Source organism: Apis mellifera, linkage group LG15 (genome assembly GCF_003254395.2).
Source record: "Apis mellifera strain DH4 linkage group LG15, Amel_HAv3.1, whole genome shotgun sequence".
In the NCBI taxonomy this organism is placed as follows: Eukaryota; Metazoa; Arthropoda; class Insecta; order Hymenoptera; family Apidae; genus Apis; species Apis mellifera.
In genome coordinates this window covers 5,689,265-5,716,713 of record NC_037652.1, presented here as the reverse complement: position 1 = coordinate 5,716,713, position 27,449 = coordinate 5,689,265, and the positions used below count along the sequence as shown (strand labels likewise).

Genomic DNA, 27,449 nt, shown 5'->3' with positions numbered 1-27,449 from the left:
GAGGGAGTAACCTCGCCCTCTCGAGCCGAGCATGAATTGATTAAGAGAATACTGTTGATTCTCGTTTGCCCGCGCTGGATTGGGGGTGGATTGATCGTTCGGAAGGAGGATGACACGGTTTGATCGCGTATTAAGAGCTCCTTGGGTCACCTGTTGAGGGATTATTCGATTATTCGTCTCGAATAGAAGGGGTTTCAAATAGACTCGAAAACTATTAAAGGGAGTAGGTTGTAATTGGAAATCTCTAATGTATTCCAAGTCTTGGAGATTAATCTTCTTTTAAAATTATCGATCCTTCAACGTTTGAAAGCCGTCAAATTGCTTCCTTCTCGACCAACAATTCGATTAATAGAGATAAATTGCGAATATCCTATTCGTATCTCAACAAATGTTTGAATCAGAATCGCAAATGATTCGATACGATTACTTTCAAACCGAATAATTCCAAGGATGTCGCACAAAGACGAAGAAATTTCTGCGAGGTCGTTGCCTTCTTTGCCGCCTTTTTCGGTTGTTCCAACGGAGGAGTGCACGCACTAAATTTCTCAAAGAAATATCCCGGTTCAAACACGCTTCGAGCAGCGGAAAATCCGCCGCCTTTCGGGAAAACGGCTAATCCGTCGAGAGAAATTGGTTCTGACGTCCGGATCGAGCCTCTTCTCCATCTCCCCCTTGCCTTTTGTTCGCACAGATGTTCTCGCAGGCATATGCCCCATTTTCCCGATTTTAACGCAAGTTTTTTGTTGTTGTTGTTGTAGCAGGGTGGAGGCGAACAATGGCTCGCCGATCGATAAGCCGATCAGAGGATTGAAACGAGCATCCTCCCCTTTCCCCCAGAAATGTTCGTTATCAAATCCCTGCGAGCGAATGGCAGACGATTTTCACTGGCCGGAATCCAAGGGCAAACAGCTGCCGCAAAATCGTCCTTCCTTTCCTATTTTTACATCCGCGCAATTTCCACGTTTTTTACGGCCGATCGATCGAACTGATCGACTGCTTTCGTCGAGGCGAACCGTGGATCGAAAACTACAGCCTTGCAAAATCTTCCCGTTCCCCGACAATCGAACTATTTCCACGATTTCACTCGCGATTCACTTCAAATTTTCTTGTTTCACGATTAAATAAATCGAGAGGGAAAGGAATCGTTGCTTTAACCATCCGTTTAACCATCTTTCTCGATAAATGCGAAGCGAAACGAAATAACGTTACGAAAGAGAGTTCGCGACGAATAAACGCCCGTGGACGCGAAATTAAGACTAACCCAATCGGGGATAAAAGTAAAATGGTACCTGCCAGTACGCGGGATCGCGTGCTACGTCTGCTGGCCTCCGCCAATATTCCGTGCACAAGCCGTGACAATAGGAGGGCAAAGAATATAGGGGAAGTCGTCGAAAAGACACAGACAATCAGTTAATGCCAGGACGTCGTCGTTCGGCTGGGTTCAGTCGGTGCCTGGTCTCTTGACCTGCTTGCACCGCCGCGACGGCCACCACCGATGGAACGGTTGGCATTTTTACCCCGCATACTCCCCCTTCTCACGTGGTCACGCCATTCTTTTGCATATTTATATTACGACCCATCCCTGTATTATGCCAGAATCGCGCCACGTCCTCGCTCGGTCGCATCGCCATAGTTACATCGAAAAAAAAAAATATTCGCTTCGTCGAAGAGAAGAATACAATTCTGATCCTGTATTTCAAAGCAGAGATGGCCAGTCCCGATGGATCGTCGGATTTTCGGTTGGAGTACATCGGCGCTTTCGTGCAGAAATCGTTGAAACTGAAACCGGAAAAATGGGGGAGATTGCTGCTCACGGAGGAATACAGGAACGCCGTGCACGATTTCCTCGATAATCCTCTTCCGGCTGCGCTTTTCGTCGCTTTGACGCCGAACGCGCAATTGGTGGCTTGCACCTCGTTTCCTGTACCGTGTCAAAGGACCAAAGGTGAGAATGAAAAGGAAAATTTTCTATCTTGCCGAACGTCGTTATTGTAAATTATCAGAGATATTCGATGATTACCAGGCATTTACGCGGTGAAGGTGGAGCATGTGCCATTGCCCAAGGAGGAGGAAGCTTGTTCGTCGATGCTGATTCTAGGCGATCTGTCTTCTCGGATCGTCGATCAATTGGCCACTTTGGTCGACAATGTGTTCGCTCCTCTGTTGAGCAAAGCGGAGAACCACAAGGATCTGCCCGACGTCGCGATCCAGGATATTTGTAGACACGTTCATTCTCTTCGCGGTACCTTGTATCAAGTCAATTTTCTTTTTCTCCCCCCTTCTTCAAAGAGAATTTACAGGGTGTTATAATATATTCACTCAGACTTCTTATAGGTCAAAGATTTACGAAAGATATAAGATTCGAGAGTGAAATATATTAACGCTCTGTACGGTACGAGTTTCGAATTTTTCCTCTTCAAATCACAGGTGAAAGGTCAGGTGAACGGTAGGACCGTCCTCCCAATGCCAGCCGGGATGGAGAAGTTGACGGAAGTGGAGAAGCTGGTGCGAGCGGATGGTCCCCAAGCCGTCGATCTGTATTTGAAGAGCGCGATCGAGGGCGTGGTGATAAAGTGGGCCTATTTGGTGAACGACGTTGTCACACAGGAATCCAGCGCCGCCTTCGAGAACGGCCAAAATCCAACACCCGATGTCGAACTCGATTACTGGTCCGCCAGACTGGCTAATTTAAGGTAGACACCTTTTCAACGTAGAGAAATATAACATGAAAGAAAATAATAAATATATTTGGACCTATAGTTGGCCATATAATTATGGTTGTGCGGCGTTAGTGTCGCCTCATTGATATAACGTTTGTGAAAAATAAAAGGAAATAATGGACACTCGTCAGGTACATTTACGATCAATTGCAAGAGGATCGGGTGAGGAAAATGGCGAGCATTCTCGAAACGACGGACAGCGCTTATTTCCCCTGTTTCCGCACCCTGTTCGACAACGTAGTGTCCTCGATGGCCGAGGCGAAGGAGATATCCCTGTACCTGTCTCCGTTGGCCAAATGTTTCAAAGCTGTGGAGGAGGTCGACTTCTCCGAGGCCAAGCCGTTAATGGCCACGCTGATACACTCGGTCGGTTTGGCCTGGTCGAAATCCACCCACTATCAAAGCTCCTCCAAGGTGATCATCATGCTTCGACAGATTTGCAACCTGTTGATACAGGAGGCGCGCCGTTTCCTCGACCCGGCCTCCATCTTCCAGAGCGACGTGGACGAGGCTGTTCAACGCGTGCAGATATGTCGAGGTTCGAATTCCCTTCGTCCCTTTTCGAATAATAATACAAGAGAAAAATTATTCTTCGCAGACGTGTTGGAAGAATTTCGAAGGCAGTTCGAGGCGAGGAAAGACATGCCAGCGATGAAGCCGCACGCGCCACCCTGGACCTTCAATCCGAGCGCTGTTTTCACCCGTTTCGACGCCTTTCTCAGACGATTGAACGATATCGAGTGGTTGTTCAACACCGTGATGGAATTCTCCAAGTTGGAGAAAATAGAAATAGGCGGAATCCAAGGCGGCTCCCTAAGCGCGAGGATCACGAACGTGTACAAGGAGTTCCAGAATCTGTTCGTCTGTTTCACGGTGCGCGCCAACGACGCCCTCGAGCCCGACGACCAATCGTTCGCGGAGAATTGTGCCAGGTTCAACGAGTCGATCGCGGATCTCGACAGCAAATTGGCGGCCATACTTTGCCAAGCTTTCGACGAATGTGGAAATCTCGAGAGCATCTTCAAGGTATTTATCTTATTGCCGCGCATCCTTAGATTTTTTTCTTTTTTCTATTCTTCTTCCAGTTGATAAATATCGCGGGGACGGTTTTGGACAGGCCGGTGATAAGCGAGCAATTCACGAATCGTTACTCGAGGATCTTGGATCTGTTGAACGTCGAGTTGACCGTGGTCGAGGTGCTGTTCAATCGCGGGACCAGGGGCGCTCTGATTAATCTTCCGCCCCTGGCCGCGGCCTTGACATTCATCAACATGCTCAGGCAACGGATCGATCTCCCCGTTCAATCTTTCAAAGCCGTTCAACACCCGTGAGTTCAACGTCAGATATTCAGATATTCGAATCGATACGATTATTCGCCCCGAATTACAGAATAGTGTGGAGCGAGGAGGGTCTGCGTATAGAGAAACGTTACGAGAGATTGATCAAGATCTTCGACGACAAGGAGGCCGAATTGTTCAACGAATGGGCGGCCACCGTACCCGAAACGGTCGATATCGGCCTGAATCGCAATATTCTGTCCCGCGAGCCCGATTCCACGAGCACGTTGACCCTCAACTTCGACCCCGAGCTTCTAGGCGTGTTGAAAGAAGTGAACTACTTGAAGCAAATGTCCAGATCGGACATTCCGGAACACGCGATAAAGGTGCCTCTCTCCTCTCTTTAGTTTAATCTTTATCCACACGATTTGAAATTTTTACTTACTTCTTTTTTCTCTTCGACCAAGGTGTCGGAGAACGTAGAAACGTTCCGCAAGTTCCGCGCGCTGTTGTGCGCGACAGTGTCCTCGTACAACAACATCCGCAAGACGAGCAGGCAGGTCGAGTTTCAGCTGATCGAGGACGAGATAAACAGCATCGATTCGCTGGTGTCCCGCGGGGAGCTGGAGCTGAGATGGAACTCGGACGGCGTCCTCGAGTACATGGTCGAGTTGGGCGAGTTGGTGGAAGGGCTGTGGGGGAGGATCAAATCGAGCCAGACGAACGTGGAGAAGATGAAAGCTGCGCTGGACGCCTGGACGAGGACGCCTCTGATCGAGAGGAAGGAGCGTCGTAAGGACGCTTTATTGTCGTTCGACGAGCGGCCGGAGAAAGTGTCGAGACGTTACGCCGAGGTGGAGAGGGCCGGCGAGCAGATCCGTTCGTTGCTCGGGGAGAATAGGCTGCTTTTTCAAGTTTCCGAGGGGATGGAGGATGCCTGGCAGAGATACGTGGACTACGTCGATGGGATCGTGATCGAGTCCCTTCGAAGGGCAGTGGGATGCTCGTTAGGTGAATGTTGGACGCCCTCGTTGCTCCTTCTTTCCATTTCATGAGTAATCTTGTTGTGCAATTGCACAAGATTTGTGTATTTATGGAATATTTAGAATTTAGCGTGAAAATGACAAAATGCAATATAAATGAAATATCATAGTATCATAGTTGTAATACTAAAATATATCTGTTTAACTTTGGTTTCTTTTTTTTAAATAGATGTTATTCTTCTATTAAAATTGTATTTTTAAAATAAAATTACTTAATTAGAAATGAGGTAATTACGTATATAGGATACTTGGTGGACAATATGGAGACGAACGGGCACACCGAGCCCTTGTTAGAGGCAAAATTGGAGCTCAGAGAGCCGGATCTCTATTACGTGCCCTCATTGGAGCCGGATGATCCGGATGGGCTCGATCAATTGGTATCGGCCCTGTTGGACGACATCATCGGTATGGCTGCACTGGTGCCAAGGTTGAAAAATAATTCTATAGGATACGCCGAGGAGTTGGAGGAGGATCCAGACATAAGAGGGATGAAAAATGAGATTATGGGGAACGTTGTAACAGCGATCGAGGAAGCCACGGAATTCTGTAATAATTTCGAAGGTACGAGATTCCCATGAAACGAAATTGAAGCGAAAGTTTCCACAAGATCCTTTCGTCGTATTGTTTTATCAGGATACGCCTATCTCTGGTTGGACGATAGGGACACGGTGATGCAACAGTTCCTCGAGTACAGCCGACAATTGACGATGGAGGAAATGGAGATGGTGGCCGTGCAGGATCCCAAGGGGCCGACACGGTCACCGCCGAAAATGGAGCAATTCCGCGAGCAAATCGACCTTTACGAGGGCCTCTATCTCGAGATCGAGGAAATGGAACCGTCCAAAGTGTTTTGCGGCTGGTTCAGGGTAGACCTCAGACCCTTCAGGCACTCGGTGCTGAACATGGTCTGCAAATGGTCCAGCATGTTCAAGAGACATCTGGTCGATCGCGTCACGACCAGCCTCTCGGATTTGGGATCGTTCATAAGGTGTTTCTTCTTTCTTAAATTATTAATAATCGAATAATTAATATTACAAATTAATGAATGGAAATGATACTTTTTATTCGGTTCAGACGAGCGGACGAGGGTTTGCTTCAATCGATTCACCCGGGAGATTACGCCAGACTCGTCAGCGTGATGGGTTACCTTTTGCAAGTGAAGGAGAGGCAACCGACCACAGACGAGATGTTCCAGCCTCTGGAAGAAACGATCGAGTTGCTCAAATTTTACGATCAAGATATCCCCGAGGAGGTGAACGTTCTGCTCCAAGAATTGCCCGAACAATGGGCAAATACGAAAAAATTGGCGCTTATGGTTAAACAACAAGTGGCTCCGTTGCAAGCAGGTATGAATATGCATGATTACTTCTATCAGTCTAAGTTACGTTTGACAATTTAAGAAAGGATTAATATCCAGGCGAGGTGTCCAGGATACGAGGGCGAATCTCGGCATTCGACACGACGATAATTCACTACAGAGAGGCGTTTCGACGTTACAATTTCTTCAGATACGAGTGTCAAAATCCTTACGAATTAATGGACGAAAGTCACAAGGAGATTTCAATGTTGGAACGGCAAATGAAGGATATCCAAGACTCCGCTTCCCTGTTCGAGGTGATGGTGTCAGAGTTCAAAGTGTTGAAACAATGCAGAAAAGAGTTGAAGATGTTGAAACAGCTCTGGGATTACGTGAACATAGTCAGAAGCTGCATAGAGGGATGGAAGACCACACCTTGGAGGAAAATCGACGTGGAGAACATGGACATCGAGTGCAAGAAATTCGCCAAGGAAATACGAGGTAATGATGATGAGGGATTTTTTAATGGGAGATATTAAATTGGATTGAAATAATTAGCTCTGGACAAGGAAATGAGATCGTGGGACACTTTCATTTCCTTGGAGGCAACTGTGAAGAATATGCTGACGTCGTTGAGAGCCGTGGCTGAGCTGCAGAACCCGGCCATAAGGGAAAGGCATTGGAGACAATTGATGAACAGCACCAAGGTACCGGCAAGGTTGAAAGAAAGAAAGAAGAATAGAATTTTACGCGATAAAACGATTTTGAAAACGATTTAATAACATAATAACCTTTTGTACAACAAAATTGTCCATTTTTTTCATAAAGATCGTTATATCTTTTTAATATTTTTATTAATTCTGTTTAAAAAAAATTTGAACGAAATCTTTTAATCAAAGATTAAGATATTTCGATGGAAATGATCACCAACGTGTTAGTTAGTTAGTTGCACCGCTGTATATACGCTATCGGTGTTACAGAAATTGGGCAACATGACTCCAGAAATGACCGTAAGTCCACTGTAAATAACGTGCACTTAATTCTAAAATATTTGAGCACGAATTAGAACGAATAAATCATCAATTAACATGCTGCTGCATGCGTCACGTACATCGTCCAATAATAATTTTCTATTATATTCTCATTGTATCGTTTCATCGCTGTATCCATTCGCTGTATTTATATCTCCATTTGTCAATAATAAATTCAATCTTGATTCGAGAAATGTTTAATTCTTCGCTTACACCTCACTTCATTTCTTTCTTTTTTTTTTCTAAACTTATTCACTCAACACTTCGAGCTTTCGAACGTGATAAAAGAAACGTGAATAGTGAACGAAGAGTGTGCTTAAGGTAAAATTCGTCATGGACGAGTCCACCACGTTGGCCGATCTTCTCGAGCTGAATCTGCACGACTGCGAGGAGGAGGTGAAGAACATCGTTGACAAAGCCGTGAAGGAGATGTCAATGGAGAGGTACATGAAGGAATTGAACGCCACCTGGTCGAAAATGGAGTTCGAGAAAGAAGTTCACGCTCGAACCGGCGCCACCTTGATAAGGGCCAGCGAGGAACTGATCGAAACTCTGGAAGAAAATCAGGTAAAAACTTTCCAAATCCAACGGACAGACTCGATCAAATAACCATCTCCTCCATACAGGTCCAGTTGCAAAATCTCATCACCTCCAAGTTCATAGCTCATTTTCTGGAAGAAGTGTCCAGTTGGCAGCGAAAGTTGAGCATCGCTGATCAAGTGATCACGATCTGGTTCGAGGTGCAACGAACCTGGACACATCTGGAGAGCATCTTCACCTCGTCCGAGGATATACGCAGACAATTGCCCACGGACGCCGAGAGATTCGACAAGATAGACAAGGAATTCAAGCAAATGACGGAGGAGCTGGGGAGGACGTTGAACGTAGTTGAGGCGACGAATAAAGAAGGGCTCGCGTCCTCCCTGGACATCCTCGAAAAGGAATTGGTCCTCTGCGAGAAAGCGTTGGCCGAGTACTTGGAGACGAAACGTTTGGCGTTCCCGAGGTTCTACTTCGTCTCGTCCAGCGATCTGTTGGACATCCTGTCGAATGGAAATCAGCCGGAGGTGGTGGCCAAGCATCTGACGAAACTGTTCGATTCCATGGCCCGATTGAAATTCGATGACGCGGCTGCACCCTCGCCGAGACGCGTATCGGGTGAGTCGAAGAAATTTCTTGAAAGAAGAAAGAAATAGAATTGCTTTGTTTTGTTTTTTTCTAAGTTGAAATAAAACTAAGTTCAAATAAAACTAAGTTCAAATAAAACTAAGTTCAAATAAAACTAAGTTCAAATAAAACTAAGTTCAAATAAAACTAAGTTCAAATAAAATTAAGTTCAAATAAAATTAAGTTCAAATAAAACTAAGTTCAAATAAAACTAAGTTCAAATAAAATTAAGTTCAAATAAAACTAAGTTCAAATAAAACTAAGTTCAAATAAAACTAAGTTCAAATAAAACTAAGTTCAAATAAAACTAAGTTCAAATAAAACTAAGTTAAAATAAAACTAAGTTCAAATAAAACTAAGTTCAAATAAAACTAAATTCAAATAAAACTAAGTATAAATAAAACTAAATTCAAATAAAATTAATTAAAATTTTTATATTTAATAAATAAAATATTTTTTAATTTTAAAAATTAAATAAATTTAATTTAAAAATTATAAATTTAAAATATTTATAAAGTTTTTAAAAACAATATATTTTTAATATAAAAACAATTAAAATTTAATTTATAAATAATATTTTTATTTTAATATATAAAGAAATATTAATAAATAAAGCTTCTAACTTTAACTTTAGACTTAAAAATCTATATTTCTTTATTTATATAGTTTAAAAAAAAACATTGCTTTCTCGAAAAATTTATATATATATGGTCGATCGAACAACTCGATCGTTCGTATTTAAATTCATGTTTTTGAGAGAATGGATTTTTACTTCTTCTTTTTCTTTTTTTAATTAAACGATCCTAGAATCTTTCTCGATCTTTATTTTTTTCATTGTTTCGAAGGTATGTACGCGAAAGACGGGGAATACGTGGAGTTCGCGAACTGCGAGATGAGCTGCGAAGGAGCGGTGGAAGCATGGTTGAACCGTTTGCAACGAGTGATGAGGATCACTATGAGGCATTACTTCAGCGAGGCGGTGGTAACGTACGAGGAAAAGGCTCGAGAGCAATGGTTGTTCGACTATCCGGCTCAGGTCTCCCTGTGCAGCACGCAAATATGGTGGACCACCGAGGTGAACATCGCGTTTTCAAGATTGGAGGAGGGGTACGATAACTCGTTGAAGGATTATCTGAAGAAACAGATCTCCCAATTGAGCACATTGATCACGCTTCTGATCGGAGAGCTGACGAAACAGGAGAGGCAGAAAGTGATGACCATCTGCACGATAGACGTGCATTCTAGAGACGTGGTGGCCAAACTGGTACAGTCCAAGGTGGAGACGTCGCAGGCGTTCCAATGGCAGAGTCAACTCCGCCACCGTTGGGACGAGAAGGAGAAGGATTGCTTCGCCAATATTTGCGACGCGCAGTTTAAATACTCTCACGAATATCTGGGGAATACGCCCAGGTTCGATGCTTTCCTTTCTCCTTTTGATCAATAAATCTTAATACGCGCGTTAAGCCCAGTCCACATTTGACAATTTATTAAATTATGTTCATCGCATAAACTACTTTTACTTAAATTTAGATTTATCAGATCGTCTAAAAAACAAATCGATTCCGTATTCGATTCCAATTTTCTTCCCTCGAAACGAGTTGATTTTGCGAATAATATTGAATACTTAAATAAATTCTTAAAGATTGTAAGATTAAGATACAAGGTTTATTCCTTACGCAGGTTAGTCATAACTCCACTGACAGACAGATGTTACATAACTCTGACTCAGTCCCTTCATTTGATCATGGGTGGCGGGCCGGCGGGGCCCGCCGGAACCGGAAAAACAGAGACTACCAAGGATCTGGGCAGAGCTCTGGGCATAATGGTGTACGTGTTCAACTGTTCGGAACAGATGGACTACAAATCGTGCGGCAACATATACAAAGGACTGGCGCAGACCGGCGCCTGGGGTTGTTTCGACGAGTTCAATCGGATCACGGTCGAGGTGTTGTCGGTGGTCGCTGTGCAGGTGAAATCGATTCAGGATGCAATCAGACACAAGAAGGAGAGATTCAACTTCATGGGTGAGATTATCGGTTTGGAGGCAACCGTTGGTATATTTATCACGATGAATCCAGGCTACGCTGGCAGGACGGAATTGCCCGAGAATTTGAAAGCTCTGTTTCGGCCGTGCGCAATGGTGGTGCCCGATTTCGAGCTGATCTGCGAGATCATGCTCGTCGCGGAGGGGTTCCAGGATGCGAAAATCCTCGCGAGAAAGTTCATCACTTTGTACACGTTGTGCAAAGAGCTATTGTCGAAGCAGGATCACTACGATTGGGGATTGCGCGCGATAAAGTCGGTCCTTGTGGTCGCCGGAAGTCTGAAGAGGGGGGATCCGGGAAGGCCGGAGGAGCAGGTGTTGATGAGAGCCCTTCGAGACTTCAACATTCCCAAAGTGATATCCGACGATCTGCCCGTGTTCATGGGCCTGATAGCCGATTTGTTCCCCGCGTTGGACGTCCCGCGGAAACGAGACGCCGAGTTCGAGAAGATGGTGAAGCAGGCCGCGGCGGATCTCTCGCTTCAACCGGAGGACGGGTTCATTCTGAAAGTGGTCCAACTGGAGGAACTGTTGGAGGTGAGGCATTCGGTTTTCATCGTGGGTATCGCGGGATCTGGCAAGACCCAGGTGTGGAAATCGTTGTTCAGAACGTATCAGAACATGAAGAGGAAGCCGGTGTACAACGATCTGAATCCGAAGGCAGTGACCAACGACGAATTGTTCGGGATAATCAACCCGGCGACCAGGGAGTGGAAGGACGGCCTGTTCTCGGTGATAATGAGAGAGCAGGCCAATCTGGGCGGTGAGAATCCAAAGTGGATCGTGCTGGACGGCGACATCGATCCTATGTGGATCGAGTCATTGAACACCGTGATGGACGACAACAAAGTTTTGACTCTGGCGAGCAACGAGAGGATAGCTCTGACGCCAGTTATGAGGCTGCTCTTTGAGATATCCAATTTGAGGACGGCCACGCCCGCCACCGTGTCCAGGGCAGGCATCCTCTACATAAATCCCCAAGACCTGGGCTGGAATCCTTACGTGACCAGCTGGGTGGAGAAAAGAACGTCCCCCATAGAGAGGTCTAATTTGGTAATACTGTTCGACAAGTATATACCTCCTTGTTTGGAGACGTTGAGGAGCAGGTTTAAAAAGATTACCCCGATCGCGGATATGGCGCACGTGCAGATGCTTTGCCATCTTCTTCACTGCCTTCTGAAACCTGAATTAACTTCCACCGACTTTTCGAAAGAGCACTACGAACTTTACTTCGTCTTCGCCGCCGTTTGGGCGTTCGGATCTTCCATGTTCCAAGACCAGTTGATCGACTATCGGCTAGAATTCAGCAAATGGTGGGTGAACGAGTTCAAGCAGATCAAATTCCCCTCCCAGGGGACCGTGTTCGATTATTACGTCGATTCCGAGACGAAGAGCTTCGTTCCGTGGATGCAACGCTTGCCAAAGTTCGAGTTGGATCCAGAAATGCCGCTCCAAGCCGTTCTCGTCTACACGGCGGAGTCTATCAGAATCAGATACCTCTTGGACTTGCTGACGGCCGAGAAACATCCGGTGATGTTGGTCGGAACGGCCGGTTGCGGGAAAACCGTCCTCGTTGCCGAGAAACTCTCCCAATTGCCCGATAATTACTCGGTCTCCAATATTCCATTTAACTTCTACACCTCGTCGGAGATGTTGCAAAAGATCTTGGAGAAATCGTTGGAGAAGAAGGCTGGCCGAAATTACGGCCCCCCCGGGAACAAGACTCTCGTCTACTTCATCGACGACATGAATATGCCCGAGGTGGACCCCTACGGGACCGTCCAACCGCACACTTTGATCCGCCAGCATCTCGATTACGGTCATTGGTACGACAGAACCAAGCTCACCCTCAAGGATATTCACAATTGTCAATACATCGCTTGCATGAATCCCACGGCTGGATCATTCACGATTAATCCCAGGCTGCAGAGACATTTCTCCGTGTTCGCTGTCAGTTTTCCAAATATCGAGTCTCTAACGATTATTTATTCGTCCATTTTGAGGCAACATTTGTCCAACATCGAACACAGGTGAGATTTTCTGTATTTATTTCCCGTATAATTATTAAAATCGACGTGGAATTAAATATATACTGCGTGCGCAAGTTTGTGATTAATAATCAATTTTAATTAGATTTCCCATTTGTGTGACCGAATTGTGCAACAACATCGTGCAAGCATCGATCCAGCTTCATCATCGCTGCGCTCAAATGTTCCTTCCGACGGCGGTCAAGTTCCACTACATCTTCAATCTCCGCGACTTGTCGAACTGCTTCCAAGGATTATTGTTCAGCGGAAACGAGTGCCTCCAATCTTCTACGGACTTGATGAGACTCTGGTTCCACGAGACGCAAAGAGTTTACGGCGACAAACTGATAGACGAGAAAGACATAGAGAGTTTCTCCAAACTGCAACTGGACATCCTGAAGAAGAACGTGGAGGAGATAGACGAGAGCGCTATTCTGGAGAAGCCCAACATCTACTGTCACTTTGCAGGCAAATATTTTCTCCATATTTATTTAAAATGACATATCTGCGCACAATTTTTTACGATTTTCACGATTATGTTTCCTTACGTTAAAATAATTGCAAACGCGATCGATGAAAAATCAATCGAGGAAATCGATTTGAAGGCGGAGTCGGGGAGCCGAAGTACATGGCGGTGAAGGATTGGCCGACCCTGCACCGATTGTTGTCAGAGGCGATGGTCAGTTACAACGATCTCGTGGCGGCGATGAAGCTTGTGCTGTTCGAGGACGCGATGATGCACGTGTGCCGGATAAACAGGATCCTGGAGTCGCCCAGGGGCAGCGCTCTCCTCGTCGGCGTAGGTGGTTCCGGCAAACAGAGTTTATCGCGATTGGCCGCGTTCATAAGCTCGCTGGAGGTGTTCCAAATCCAGTTGAAGAAGGGTTATGGGATCGCCGATATGAAGTCGGAGCTCGCCGCCCTCTACAACAAGTCGGGATTGAAGAATCTCGGCATCGTGTTCCTGATGACCGACGCCCAAGTGGCGAACGAGCAGTTCCTCGTACTGATCAACGACATGCTCGCTTCTGGCGAGGTTCCAGACCTCTTTGCCGAGGACGAGGTCGAGAATATAATAGCAGGTTGTTGGAAAAATATATCTCTCTATTATGATGCGTATTTCCTAATAAGAATGAAAACGTATCTTTCTCATTCCTCGATCGATTCCACATTAAAAGCGTGAAACGCGATCTTATCTCTCGAAGAATCCTTCGATTTTCGATCCTGATTTATTTTCTCCCCGCGAAGAGAGGAATATTACGCGCGGTTGGCAATTTTGCAGGGGTGCGTAACGAGGTGAAGGGGGCCGGTATGTTAGACACCCGCGAGAATTGTTGGAAGTTCTTCATCGACCGTGTTCGCCGCCAGCTTCGCACAGTTCTCTGCTTCTCCCCGGTCGGATCCACTTTAAGGATACGCTCGAGGAAATTCCCCGCCATAATAAATTGCACGGCGATAAACTGGTTCCATGAATGGCCGCAAGAAGCTTTGATGTCTGTGTCGAAGAGGTTTCTGCAGGAGTTGGACGAACTTCTGGAGACTTACAGGTAAGTAGAGAGTGGTAACATCGATCGATTTGCACCCACCTCCCCGTCCCTCCCAAAACACGCATACCGGTTTGAATAGAGGAGGGTTGGTTCGGCAAATAAATAGAGGGATGGGTTGGACGCTGCAGGGAGCCGGCAGCGAAATTCATGGCCCACGCTCACACGAGCGTGAACGCGGCGAGCAGGCATTATTTGGCCAGCGAGAGGAGATACAACTACACGACACCGAAATCGTTCCTCGAGCAGATCAGTTTGTACACGAGGCTGTTGAAAACGAAGGCGAGCGAGCTTCGCGGCCGGGTGGCGAGGCTCGAGAATGGATTGGAGAAGCTTCGCTCCACGGCCGTGCAGGTGGATAAATTGAAGGAGAAGCTGGCGATGCAGGAGTTGGAGTTGCAGCAGAAGAACGAGGCGGCCGATACTCTGATCGCGATCGTCGGCGTCGAGACGGACAAAGTGCAGAAGGAGAAGGCTATAGGTAAAAATAAGAAGAAAAGAAATCTCTTTTCCAACGAATCTCATCTCTTTCGTTCAGCCGACGAGGAGGAGTCGAAGGTCGCCATAATAGCGGAGGAGGTGTCGAAAAAGCAGAAGGACTGCGAAATGGATTTGATGAAGGCAGAGCCTGCCCTGTTGGCCGCCCAAGAGGCTCTGAACACCCTGAACAAGGCGAATTTGACGGAATTGAAGTCGTTCGGCTCGCCACCAGGGGCAGTAACGAACGTAACTGCCGCCGTGATGGTCCTTCTGGCTCCGGCTGGCAAGATACCCAAGGACAGGAGCTGGAAATCCGCCAAGGTACTCGAAACAAGGTCACCACCCTCTATCTCCCTCCCTCCTTTCATCGATCTCGTCTCGTCCAGATCATGATGGCCAAGGTCGACACGTTCCTCGACTCCCTGATCAACTACGACAAGGAGAATATCCATCCGGAAGTGATCAAGGCGATCCAGCCTTATCTAAAGGACTCGGAATTCGAGCCGGAGTTCGTGAGATCGAAATCGGCCGCGGCTGCCGGCCTCTGCGCGTGGGTGATCAACATCATCAAGTTCTACGAGGTGTTCTGCGACGTGGAGCCGAAGAGGAAGGCGTTGGCGCAGGCGAACGCGGAATTGGCCGCCGCGCAGGAGAAGCTGGCCGTGATCAAACGGAAAGTTGCGGTACGTGAATGATTAAATAAGAGACGTGTAATCAGAGAACGAGTAATAGTTGATGTGATACGTTTCGTACACCTGGAACAGTCGTTGGAGGAGCAATTGGGGAAATTGACGGCAGATTTCGAGCAAGCCACGGCCGAGAAGGTGAAGTGTCAAGAAGAGGCAGACGCGACGAACGCCACTATAGTTCTAGCCAACAGGCTGGTCGGTGGTTTGGCGTCGGAGAATGTACGATGGGCGGACTCCGTGGCCACGTACGTTTTCCAACTTGTTTAAAAAGGATTATTATTAAAATAATAATAATAATAATAACAATAACAAAAAAAGTTTCATGCAACAAGCGTCCACGTTGCCGGGCGACGTTCTTCTCGTCACGGCGTTCATATCCTACGTCGGTTGCTTCACCAAACAATTTCGCAACGATCTGTTGCACAAGCAATGGCTACCGTTCTTGCGCGGCGTAGAGCCTACCATTCCTATCACCGAGGGATTGGATCCTTTGTCGTTACTGACGAACGACACTAGGATAGCCAAGTGGAACAACGAAGGATTGCCGAACGACAGAATGTCGACGGAAAACGCCACCATATTGACGAACTCCGATCGATGGCCCCTGATGATCGATCCTCAGGTATCAAACGAGGAATAAGCGCGCAACATCATTGTTCTTTTCTATCTATCTCTTTTTCTTTCTCTCTCTCCAGCTCCAGGGTATCAAATGGATCAAACAGAGGTACGGGGAGGAACTTCGCGTGATCAGGCTGGGACAGAAGGGCTACTTGGACGTGATCGAGCAATGCCTTGCGACCGGGTCGACCGTCCTCGTGGAGAACATCGGCGAAACGGTGGATCCCGTGTTGGACCCGCTGTTGGGCAGGAACTTGATCAAGAAGGGGCGGGCGATCAAGATCGGCGACAAGGAGGTCGAGTACAATCCTCTGTTCAGATTATTATTGCACACGAAGCTTGCTAATCCCCATTACAAGCCCGAGATGCAGGCCCAAACTACCCTGATTAATTTCACGGTAACGAGGGACGGGCTCGAGGATCAATTACTCGCCGAGGTGGTGAAGGCCGAGCGGCCGGATCTCGAGGAGTCGAAGGCCGAGCTCACCAGACAGCAGAACGATTTCAAGATCACGCTCAACAGTTTGGAAGATTCCCTTTTGTCGAGGTAAACTTCTCCCTTTTTTTCCCCTTTCGAATAGGGATAGAAGATGGACGAAAAGACGAACGAAATAACGTTGGACGTGTGCGCAAGACAGATTGTCGTCGGCCGGCAGCAACGTGTTGGAGGACACGTCGTTGGTGGAGAATCTCGAGACGACGAAGAGGACGGCGGCGGAAATCGAGTCGAAGGTGACGGAAGGCCGTGGCACGAGCCGTGAGATCGACGCAGCCAGGGAATTGTATCGACCGGCGGCGGCCAGGGCGTCTCTCCTCTATTTTATCTTGAACGATCTGAACACCATCAATCCAATCTATCAATTTTCCCTGAAAGCTTTCAGCGTGGTGTTTCAAAAAGCCATCTCGAGGGCGGACCCGGCCCCCGACGTGTCCGGGAGAGTGAAGAATCTGATCGAGTGCATCACCTACTCCGTGTTCATGTACACGAGCAGGGGATTGTTCGAGTGCGACAAACTTATCTTCGCCTCGCAGATGGCGTTTCAGATACTGCTCGCGAGGAACGAGGTGACCGCCACCGAGTTGGATTTCCTCCTACGATTCCCCATCACCCCCCACCTCACCTCCCCCGTGGATTTCCTTTCCAACACCAGTTGGGGCGGAATCAGAAGTCTCGCCAATAGAGAAGAATTTCGGTAATCACAAAATATCTTTCGTTCTCGCGATAAGAAAAATCGAAACGAAGGATTTCCTTTTTTCCTCTCTCTCTCTCTTTCCCTTTGGCGAACAGCAATTTGGACAGGGACATAGAGACCTCGGCGAAGAGATGGAAAAAGTTGGTGGAATGCGAGTGTCCGGAGAGGGAGAAATTCCCGCAGGAATGGAAGAACAAGACGATTATACAACGTCTGTGCATGCTGAGGGCGTTGAGGCCCGATAGAATGACCTACGCGATCGCGGCGTTTATCGAGGAAAAGCTCGGCCCGAGATACGTGGAAGGTAGGACCGTCGAGTTCGCCAAATCTTTCGAGGAAACCAGCCCCTCCACCCCTATCTTCTTCATCCTTTCGCCCGGCGTGAATCCTCTCAAGGTAAATCGAAAGAAGCATCTCGTATATATCTTGTAAGTGAAGTAAAGAAATTCTTAATGAATTTCTTTTTAAATCAGGACGTGGAGGATCTGGGACGTCGGATGGGTTACACGTTGGACAATCAAAATTTCCACAACGTGTCGCTGGGCCAGGGGCAGGAAACGGTCGCGGAGCAAGCCATGGACGTGGCCGCGAGAAACGGGCATTGGGTGATTTTGCAGAATATCCATCTGGTGAAGAAGTGGTTACCTTTGTTGGAGAAAAAGTTGGAGGTAGCGGCGGACGGTTCCCACGAGAATTACAGGGTGTTTATGAGCGCCGAACCAGCCGGCACACCGGCAGGACACATCATCCCCCAAGTAATCGATTAATCGTTTATTTCTCAGTTCGTATACGATAAAGCGGATTAAGAGATTAGTGGAAAAAAAATATATATATATGAACGATGGTTCAGGGGATCCTCGAGTCGTCCATCAAGATCACGAACGAGCCGCCCACGGGGATGCAGGCGAATCTTCACAAAGCTTTGGACAACTTTACCCAGGAAACGTTGGAGATGTGCAGCAAGGAGGCGGAGTTCAAGGTGATTCTATTTTCCCTTTGCTACTTCCACGCGGTGGTCGCGGAGCGGAGGAAATTCGGTCCTCAGGGTTGGAATAAGATCTACCCTTTCAACGTGGGCGATCTCCACATAAGCGTCAGCGTGCTGTACAATTATCTGGAGGCAACGTCCAAGGTGCCTTGGGAGGATCTGAGGTACGATGATCAAATTTTATTATCATAATCATTGTATAATTTGAATTCGAATAAAACTCGAAGGTATCTTTTTGGGGAGATCATGTACGGAGGGCACATAACCGACGATTGGGACAGAAGGCTGTGCGTTTCTTACCTCGAAGAATTGATGCAACCCGAATTGATCGATGGAGAATTGATGTTGGCGCCAGGTAAGTATTGGATTGGCAACTAAGTAATTGCGGATTTTTTTTAGAAAATCAAAGACAATTTTTTCATGGAACTAAATAACTTTATTCTGTAATGCGTTGCCCATTTTGATCAATGACCTTTTGCCATCTTTCAGGCAGCATCGTAATCCCACGTTCATAAAACTTGTGGTTTTTATTAGCAAAAAACTGAATCAGATACGATTTGATATCATCATCGTTATTGAAATTTTTACCATTCGAGGAGTTTTGTAAAGATCGAAACAAAAAGTAATCGGATGGTGCAAGGTCAGGACTATGGTGGATGTGGCAAAACATCCCAACCAAGCTCCAATAATTTTTGCCGAGTGGCCAAAGATGTGTGTGGCCTTGCATCGTCATGATGGAATACAACACCTTTTCGATTTGTCAATTCGGGCCGCTTTTCTTCAACTGCATCGTTTAATTTCGTTAATTGTTCAATGTAGACAATAGAATTGAATCGTTCGGTTGGGTGGTAAGAGTTCAAAATAGACAATTCCTTTGTAATCCCACCAAACTGATAAGAAAACCTTCTTTCGATGAATACCAGCTTTTGATGTTGTTCGAGCTGGTTCACGTGGCCTGCTCCACCATCTTTTCCGCTTGATATTGTTGTAAACAACCCATTTTTCATCGCTAGTTATCCGTCGTTTTAAAAATGGATCATTTTCATTACGTTTCTTTAGCAAATCGCAGCTGTTAATGCGTTGCGTTAAATGCTTTTCTTTCAGTTCATGAGGAACCCATGTATCGAGTTTTTGAACATAGCCAAGTTGTTTTAAGTGGTTTTCAATGCATGTATGTGATACATGAAGCTTCTCTGCAATCTCACGAGTTGTACTGTGACGATCCGAATCGATTATTGCTTTGATTAGGTCGTCATCAACTTCAACTGAAATCCGCAATTATTTAATTGCCAACCCAATAATTCATCTTGATCCTGAATACAATATCGAAACGTAAATGGAAATCATCGAAGGTTTCCCAGCGCCGCCCAACACGGATTTAGCCGGGTATCACGCGTACATAGACGAGGCGATGCCCCCGGAATCACCTTACCTGTACGGCTTGCATCCAAACGCGGAAATAGGTTTCCTGACCATGACCGCGGAAAATTTGTTCAGAACGGTGTTCGAGATGCAACCGAGGGACGCGGCCAGTTCCGGCAGTCAAACGGTGACCAGAGAGGAAAAGGTAAATACGATAAATACGATAAATAAGAGGAGAGGAGAGGAGAGATTATTTTGGACCAATGTTTGGCGAAAAAGGTGAAGCAAATGTTGGACGAAATAATGGAGAAACTTCCGGAGGAGTTCAACATGGCCGAGATAATGGGTAAAGTGGAGGAGAGGACGCCGTACGTGATCGTGGCTTTCCAAGAGTGCGAGCGAATGAATCACTTGACCACGGAGATAAAACGATCGTTGCGCGAACTGGATTTAGGTCTGAAGGGTGAATTGACCATCACCTCGGACATGGAGGATCTGGAGAACGCCCTGTTCCTCGACCAAGTGCCCCAAGTGTGGGCCAGCAGGGCTTATCCATCTTTGCTGGGCCTCGCCGCTTGGTTCGTCGACCTGTTGTTAAGAATCCGAGAATTGGATACTTGGTCCACGGATTTCGTGGTAATAAGAGATAAGATTACGATCCCTATCAAATATTTGAGTAGAACTTGTTCAATCGATTCGACTAGTCGCGATTCTAAGAATGATATTTCACAATAACAAACGAGATAAGATTTATACTTGAAATAAAAAGTTACTCCAGAATAATTTTATTTGTAGATAATTACGATTACATGCGATACCGAGCTTAAGACGGTTTAAGCTTAAGCGAGTTTAAGACGGATATAGATAATCAATTGAAAATATTCATCGGGTCACTTAAAGTTTAAGATTAGATTAAACTTATAAACTCGTATAAAAAAGAAAATATGTTTCCAGTTGCCACCATCGGTATGGTTAGCCGGATTCTTCAATCCTCAGTCGTTACTCACGGCTATCATGCAGTCGACAGCGAGAAGACACGAACTTCCCCTCGATAAAATGTGTTTGCAATGCGACGTGACGAAGAAAAACAAAGAAGAATTCACGTACGTGACTTTGAATCCCAGTACATTTGCAGTGCAAATATTGATCGCCTTTTGTTTTTTTTCTTTCTTTTTTCCCGATAACTTAGAGCTGCGCCCAGAGACGGCGCGTACATCCACGGGATCTTCATGGAAGGGGCACGATGGGAGGTGCAGTCGGGCATCATCGTCGATTCCAAGTCGAAGGAATTGTTCCCCCCCATGCCTGTGATCAACGTGAGAGCGATCACCCAGGACAAACAGGATCTGCGCAACATGTACGAGTGCCCCGTTTACAAGACGAGGACTCGGGGGCCCACTTACGTGTGGACGTTCAATCTGAAGACCAAGGACAAGCCAGCGAAATGGACATTGGCAGGCGTGGCTCTGCTCCTTCAAACTTAACGAAAACGTATTGCCAGGGTATAAATCGAGTATAAAATAAATGTAATTCCATTCCCATAATTGTAAATCGTTATTAAATCTTCGTCCAACAATGTCAACGAAATTTTACATAGCAATCTGTTTCTTTTTTTTTTTAAATCATAAATTGAAGAAAGGTAAACAATAGATAGATAGAGAACGATAAACGAAAAAGAAAATAGGTAATCGCGGGCGAGGAAGAGAAGAATAATTCGAGCGTAAATCTCGAAGGACCCATCGAACGGATATCATCGGGGTTGGCTAATCGACCAGGAGTTAATAAACCGTAAGACGATGGAGATCCTCCTTTTCGTTCTTTCCTTCCTGTTTAAGAGAGAGAAAAGGAAATCCCGAAATTATCCGTCATTTGGACGGAAAACAAAAGCGATCTCCTCGCATCTTCTAAGAAAGGAGGATCGATATCGAACGGCCGAGAAACGTAACCGAACGTTGGTCAATTTAATATAGAAACAGGGATATGAAGGGAGGGAGAAAGGAGGAGGAGAAAGGTCGAAGAGGAGAAGCGAGGTGAAAACGCATAGTGGATTTGGCCGCGCCTCGGGGACACGAAAGCTTTCAGATTGCGGCGCGGGGATCAAAATTGTATCGTGTTAGCGAAAGAAATTAGATTTCCCTCTCCGCGGGCGGGATCGTAAAGAACACGATCTTTCAATGGAGAATGGAATCCTATCAAATATGCAGACGTTATTAGCCCTCGAAGGAGTAAGGAAAAATGTTTGCCCTCCAACTTTCGGGGTCGAGTTCCCCTCCTCCTCCTCCTCCTCCTTCCCTGTTTTTCGACAGGATTTCATCAGGATTTTTCTTCCAGGCCTCCAGCTTTAAGACAGAGGGACGAAATAAACTCTTGTTGATCAACCTCTAAGTTAAGCGACGCAGCCACCACCGCTTCCTTCGTCAAAATCTTCTGAATTCTTTAACGCGGCGAATTTGCTTCGAAACACTCTTCTTCCGAGGTTAAAGGAATCAAAGTTTCTCAAAGATTATCCATAAGTTCATACTCGAGATTTATCATCATATGTTTTATTTCGTTATATGAAATTATTAATTATAATTAATCTCTCGTTTAATCCCGATAATAAATATCGTGGATTAATGTTTTACAATAATATGTCTGATATAGAAAAAAAAAATAAAAACACAATGATAAAATTTAATTAAAAGATAATAAATAATAAAAAAATTGAATAGATATATAGTTTGTCGCGATTACTATTTTAATTCGATAGGAGGAATTAGTTAGCTAAGAATAAAAAAAAAAAAATTTCGATGATGCACAAGAGATCGATTAATAGAGGAAAGGATAAAAGTTGAACAATCGAGTAAAGTCAACTCATGAATCGAAGGGAGACACGGGGAAAAAAGTGTCGGTCCCTTCGAGGGAGGCCGATGATTGGCTGCCAAACACCCTCCTCGTGATTCCTGCCGATCGATTGGCCCCTTGTGCACCGGCTTCAATCACGGTTTTCATTAAGTCTCGCAGGGCAACGAGGGGGTAAAAGAGAAAGAGCGGATCGGATGTTTCATGCGTTAACCTAGAAGGAAATCCTTTTGTAATATTTTCACTTTCTTTCTTTTTTTGGACTCGATCGAAATGAAAAAACTCGAAAATAATAATTCAATTCTTTTAGAAGAAATTATATTAATTATAATTGTGTGTGTTGGAGTTTATTTACAAACAATGAATTGATAATCAATAGCAGTGCACATTTGTTCACTTATCTATATTTATCTTTTATCTTTTTTCAAATATTCGAATTATTTTTCCACGAATATAATGAAAATGAGCAAACAACGTTTACGACGTAAAAAGTAACGAGTTATTAAAGAAAGAATCGAAAATTTGAGAGTGAGGGAAACGATACATTGCAATGATTTTTCTTCTTTTTTTTCTTTGAACGATTTTAAAACGAAATATCGTTGGAAATTGATTAGCTCGATGGGTTATTGCTCTCGCTATAAAACCGCAATTAATTTCCTGGTTGAAACGTTTCCCGACGACAGCTTAACGAGGCAATTTAACATGGAGGCGAAACGATTACGCTACACACGAGCATCGAAGCGCATTTCGAGGGGTACATCTCGTGTATAATGAGGGATCGATACACGCTCGAATATAATAAGGAACCAGAACTCGAGGAGAGTCCTCGAGAAGAGGAACGCGCCCCTTTGTCAAAGAATTTTTGCCAACCGGTAACGTTCCTCCCTCTAATGTAATGCTAATTTGGATCGAGCCCCTTTTCCAATTTGATTCGCCGAGAAAATTCCGAATTTCGACCGTGCACGCGATCGATTCGTGATCGACGCGCATTTTATTCAGAATTGATAACGAATCGAATTTATGTGACAAATCAAAATAACGCGTATAATTCCTTATCGTAATTCTTCAACAGATAAAGATTTTTAGATAAAGATTTTATAAATTATTTTTAGATAAAAATAATAACAAAAATTCTTAAGATATTACAAAAAATTGCACATTTTCTTTTTAAGATATCAAAGATATTCAAGAATAGGAGGAAGAGGATGATTTTCAATATACAATTACACGTGGACAATCGATAAATCATAAGAAACGTGAAACGTGTGTATATAATGTAATAAAATCGTCTCGGCCCGGGGATCCTAATTTACCATACTTAGGACAACGCAGCGACACTGCTTACGTATGTACCCTACGCAGTTTTGTCCAAGAAGGGTAATTCTTGCCACGGGTGAAATCATTAAATATGAGGCCCGGTAGGAAGAGTTAACGACGCCTTTCGCCGTTCTGAAACGACGGCCCGGATTCATTTTTCATCGAGGACGTTGGAGCGGGCTCCTTCCCTTTAACCAGGTTAATCATTTTTAAAGAGGCGACCGCAGGTGTCCCCCCTCGCTCGCGCGGCCGTTATATTAACCCGGGGGAGGGGGAGAAAGAGGGGAAATAGGAAGGAACGGAAAGGAGAAAAGGCAAAAGGTTTTCTCGCAGGCCGAGAATTAAATTTTCGGCGGGAGGGCAACGGGTATATGATGAAACGGTACGCGGCGAACGGGCTGGCACAATTTGCTTTGCATACGAGTGACATTTTTCACGTCTGTCAACAATCTGACGCGATCTTGCCGCTTCTCCCCTCCCGCTGCTCGAAATTATTAAAGAATCGCGTCTCTCTCCCTTCCGATTACCATCATCCTTCTTCCTCTGTGAAAAACGCGACCCTTTTCCCCCACTCTCCTCGCCTCTCTTCCTTCGATGGAAAAAAAGGGAGCGTTTCAGGGTCCATTTGACAAATCGACGAAATCTTGCTCCAGTTCGAAACGCTTCTTCCAAAGATCTTTTTTTTTTTATCGATATTTAAATTTACTATACTACTCTTGAATTATTTTTTTATTTCTTGAATTGAATTAGAAAAAGATTGAATCGTTGCTGAAGATTGCCATGAAGATTGTTTTTTGCGTCAATGATGCGTCATTTACACGCTGCAGAGATAATGCAGTAGATAATGCACAAGTGGCAAAAATCTGTCATCAAAACATTACATTATTCATTTATAAAAAAAAAAAAAGAAATATCGTTCAGATAATCGCGGCTCTCGATCGTATCTTTTTTCAACAAATTTCATTAAACTTCATCTAACAAAAGAGAAGAATTTTACAATACATTCGAAACAATATATAATATCTTTGATCTCCAGGGAGAATAATACTTCGCGAAACGATGCGTGCAAGCAACTCCTCCTCGCATCTCCTACGAATTTCCTCGCTAATGTTGTGCCAACGGCAACTTTTTTTTTTCCTTTTCTTTTCTTTTTCTTTCCTTCTTTTTTTCTCTTCTTCCCCTGTCGCATCTCGTCGCCACCATCCGCCACCGATAAATTCATCCCCCTTCGTCACCACCCACCCCACGTTTCCCACCCCCGTGGCGCATATTAATCGTCGCGGGTGCACGCAACTTTTTTTTCTTTTTGTCTCTTGCCTGAATCTGCCGCATTGCGGATCGTCAAAGATCTCCCTTCCCGTGGACGGGGATCGAATTACAAAGGACACGAAAGATTGAAAAAGATCTCGGCGAGAATCTTGGCGATTAAGCGTAACTTATTTATAGGGTGTCGACTGGGGGGGAGGGGCTTTGCGAAATCAAAGGTGCGAAGCGGCTTGGCAGACGAGGCGGAATCGGAGGAAAATTAACGAAACATCCCCGAAAGGGGGATGGAAGGGAAAAAGATGGATCCTCGTTCCAGGGGAAGTTAACTAGAGAGAGAGGTGGAGGGCCTTTGAGCGTCTCCGAGCCTCGGCTCAGCAGATCTGTAAACCAATCAGTGACGCCTCGCCGATACGGAAGGTTAAATCCACGTAACCGGATCGCTCGACTAAACTGCTTACTTGATTATGGCGTTAGTTAGCGCCCCGTGGCCTCTCTCCTCCTCCCTGTCGCGCACCAATCCCTCCCTCTTCGCTTTATTCCAATCACGTAGATCGATCCATTCACCGATCACATTTGGGACACGTTCCTCGCGCTGATTTTTCCTACCAATCGAACCCAAGTACTTTGGATTCTTTACTTTATTTCTCCTTCTTTGCTTGTTTAAGTAAGTAACTTTTATCTTAAATTTCAAGCGTCTACTTTGAAATGGAAGGAAAAAATTGCGAGGAAGAAAATTCAGGCAACTGTCGATGATAGGTTGTTGCTCTTCAGGTAGTTCCTTCCTCTATTCCGTTCACAGAATATTTTCTCGTTAGAGATTTAAGAGATATTCGATCGTCAATTCGAATCTTAAGAGGGATAAAGATATGAGGAAAAAATAAGGGATTGAGGGAATAATTAATGATTAAAAATAAATATTTTTAAATTTCTAAATTTTACATCGTTATATTTTTTTTGATTTTGATAAGATAATATATTTTCTTATCAAGTATCGAGTATTTATCGTTTAGACAAATAGATAAAAATGAGACATTGCATTGAGAATTATTACGTATAAATCATATAAATTGAATATTAATATAGAAAAAGGTATACATATATTTATTAGAGACATTCGTAGGATTATTTTCGCTTGGCAAAAACGTATAATCGGAAAGAATACTTAATATTATAATTTCCGGCGTACGGTTGAAAATTATTTGCGCTAATGGCCAAGACAAACATCGTAAAACGGGACGAGGATTTTCCCTGGAAAACAACGTACGGTTTCGGATCGTAAAACTCACCGAAGTTTCGGTTGGAAATAACGCAATGACGCAACATTCGCCAACCGATTCGCTCGCTAATGTGCCACTGTTCTTTTTTTTGCGAGACGAGTTGAAGAGAGAGAGAGAGAGAGAGAGAGCTCGAAAAGAACCGGCGTAAACACGAGATCTTCTTGCCCGCCAACATTCGAAGGGAAAAATATCGTTGGCTAATATTTGCGCTCAGACAGCGGCGTGAAAGACTCATCCTTACGGAGAAACGTTAATGCGATTAAGTAGACACGTGTTTCATTTCCAAGCAGTCGTTAATAACTCAAGGGAACGTGACTAGAAAATTATATTAGGATTTTTTTCTTTTTTTTTTTACAGGAAATCGTGTAATAAATTAATATGACATTTTTTTTTTTTTCATCTCTGATCTGTGAAAATTCGTTCGACTTGTTATTCTCTTCTATCGATCATCTAATCTTTTCTAATTTAAACTTTGAGAACGCAATAAATATCGTTTTTTTATTAGATAAGAATAAGATATTTCTTATCTTGGAAGATTACAGAAGAATTAAACATTTTTTCATCACGATTTAATATAACTGCATACAACCAATTTATTTTTATCTATTCATTATTATCCATTTCTAGCCTCTGTTCGATATCGAGAGAGACCTTTAAAAAATTTGGCGGATCGAAAAGCGGCGAGGCAACAACCCTTCGCCTGGCCATTCTCTCTTCGTTTCAGGACGTTATCGCGACTCCCGCAGGGGAACACATCCAGCCTCCCGAGATTATCCGTATTGGGGAGTGTCGAGACAATGGCTGGATTTTCGGCTCGCTCCTCTTTGTTCCTCCCTGGCTGGCGCGGATTCCGCGGCCGGATCTCGCAAGGCACGAGGCATCCGATCGATCGTATAAATTTCTCATGGAGAATTGATGCACGAAACGGAATAACTCGCGCGTTATGTATAAATTCAATCTTTTCCAATCTTTACGTTAAAAATAACGAAACCTTTTTTTTTCTTTTTTGAAACACAATTATTATTAAAGAAAAATCGTGATCGAAATTAATTCAAATTCCAAAACAATACGTGCTTCATTTTCCCCCATTATCTCGACGATAACCCAGATTTTAATCTAAGATCTAAGAATGTTATTACGGTAACTAGGTTACGAGAAGAGAATTCCATACTGTCTAAGATTTAAACGAGAAGAGATATTCGGTTATCTATCGATCGGAAGCTACTTCTTTCTCTCCCTCTTTCTTTTTTTTTTTTCTCCTTCTAAGA

The 27,449-nt window shown here is 44.7% G+C and overlaps 1 protein-coding gene and 1 long non-coding RNA gene across 2 annotated transcripts in view; one reads left to right on the top strand and one right to left on the bottom strand.

Annotated features, from left to right (window-relative positions):
* LOC102653594 overlaps positions 1-27,449 on the bottom strand; it is a 114,431-nt gene that overhangs the window by 31,433 nt on the left and 55,549 nt on the right. The gene's annotated exons all lie outside the window — the stretch shown is intronic.
* Positions 1,708-21,080, top strand: LOC551562 (dynein beta chain, ciliary). The gene is made up of 34 exons (XM_026445507.1): positions 1,708-1,945; positions 2,024-2,256; positions 2,428-2,693; positions 2,852-3,746; positions 3,806-4,047; positions 4,110-4,383; positions 4,465-5,008; positions 5,284-5,601; positions 5,674-6,028; positions 6,115-6,386; positions 6,458-6,838; positions 6,896-7,044; positions 7,690-7,935; positions 7,995-8,526; positions 9,381-9,945; positions 10,216-12,609; positions 12,713-13,074; positions 13,212-13,688; positions 13,889-14,153; positions 14,282-14,631; positions 14,689-14,951; positions 15,017-15,313; positions 15,395-15,564; positions 15,638-15,941; positions 16,015-16,484; positions 16,576-17,130; positions 17,226-17,526; positions 17,604-17,885; positions 17,981-18,282; positions 18,346-18,473; positions 19,471-19,685; positions 19,760-20,116; positions 20,435-20,583; positions 20,670-21,080. The coding sequence occupies exons 1-34, from the start codon at positions 1,708-1,710 to the stop codon at positions 20,962-20,964; spliced, it is 13,446 nt and encodes a 4,481-aa protein (XP_026301292.1). The 3' UTR covers positions 20,965-21,080.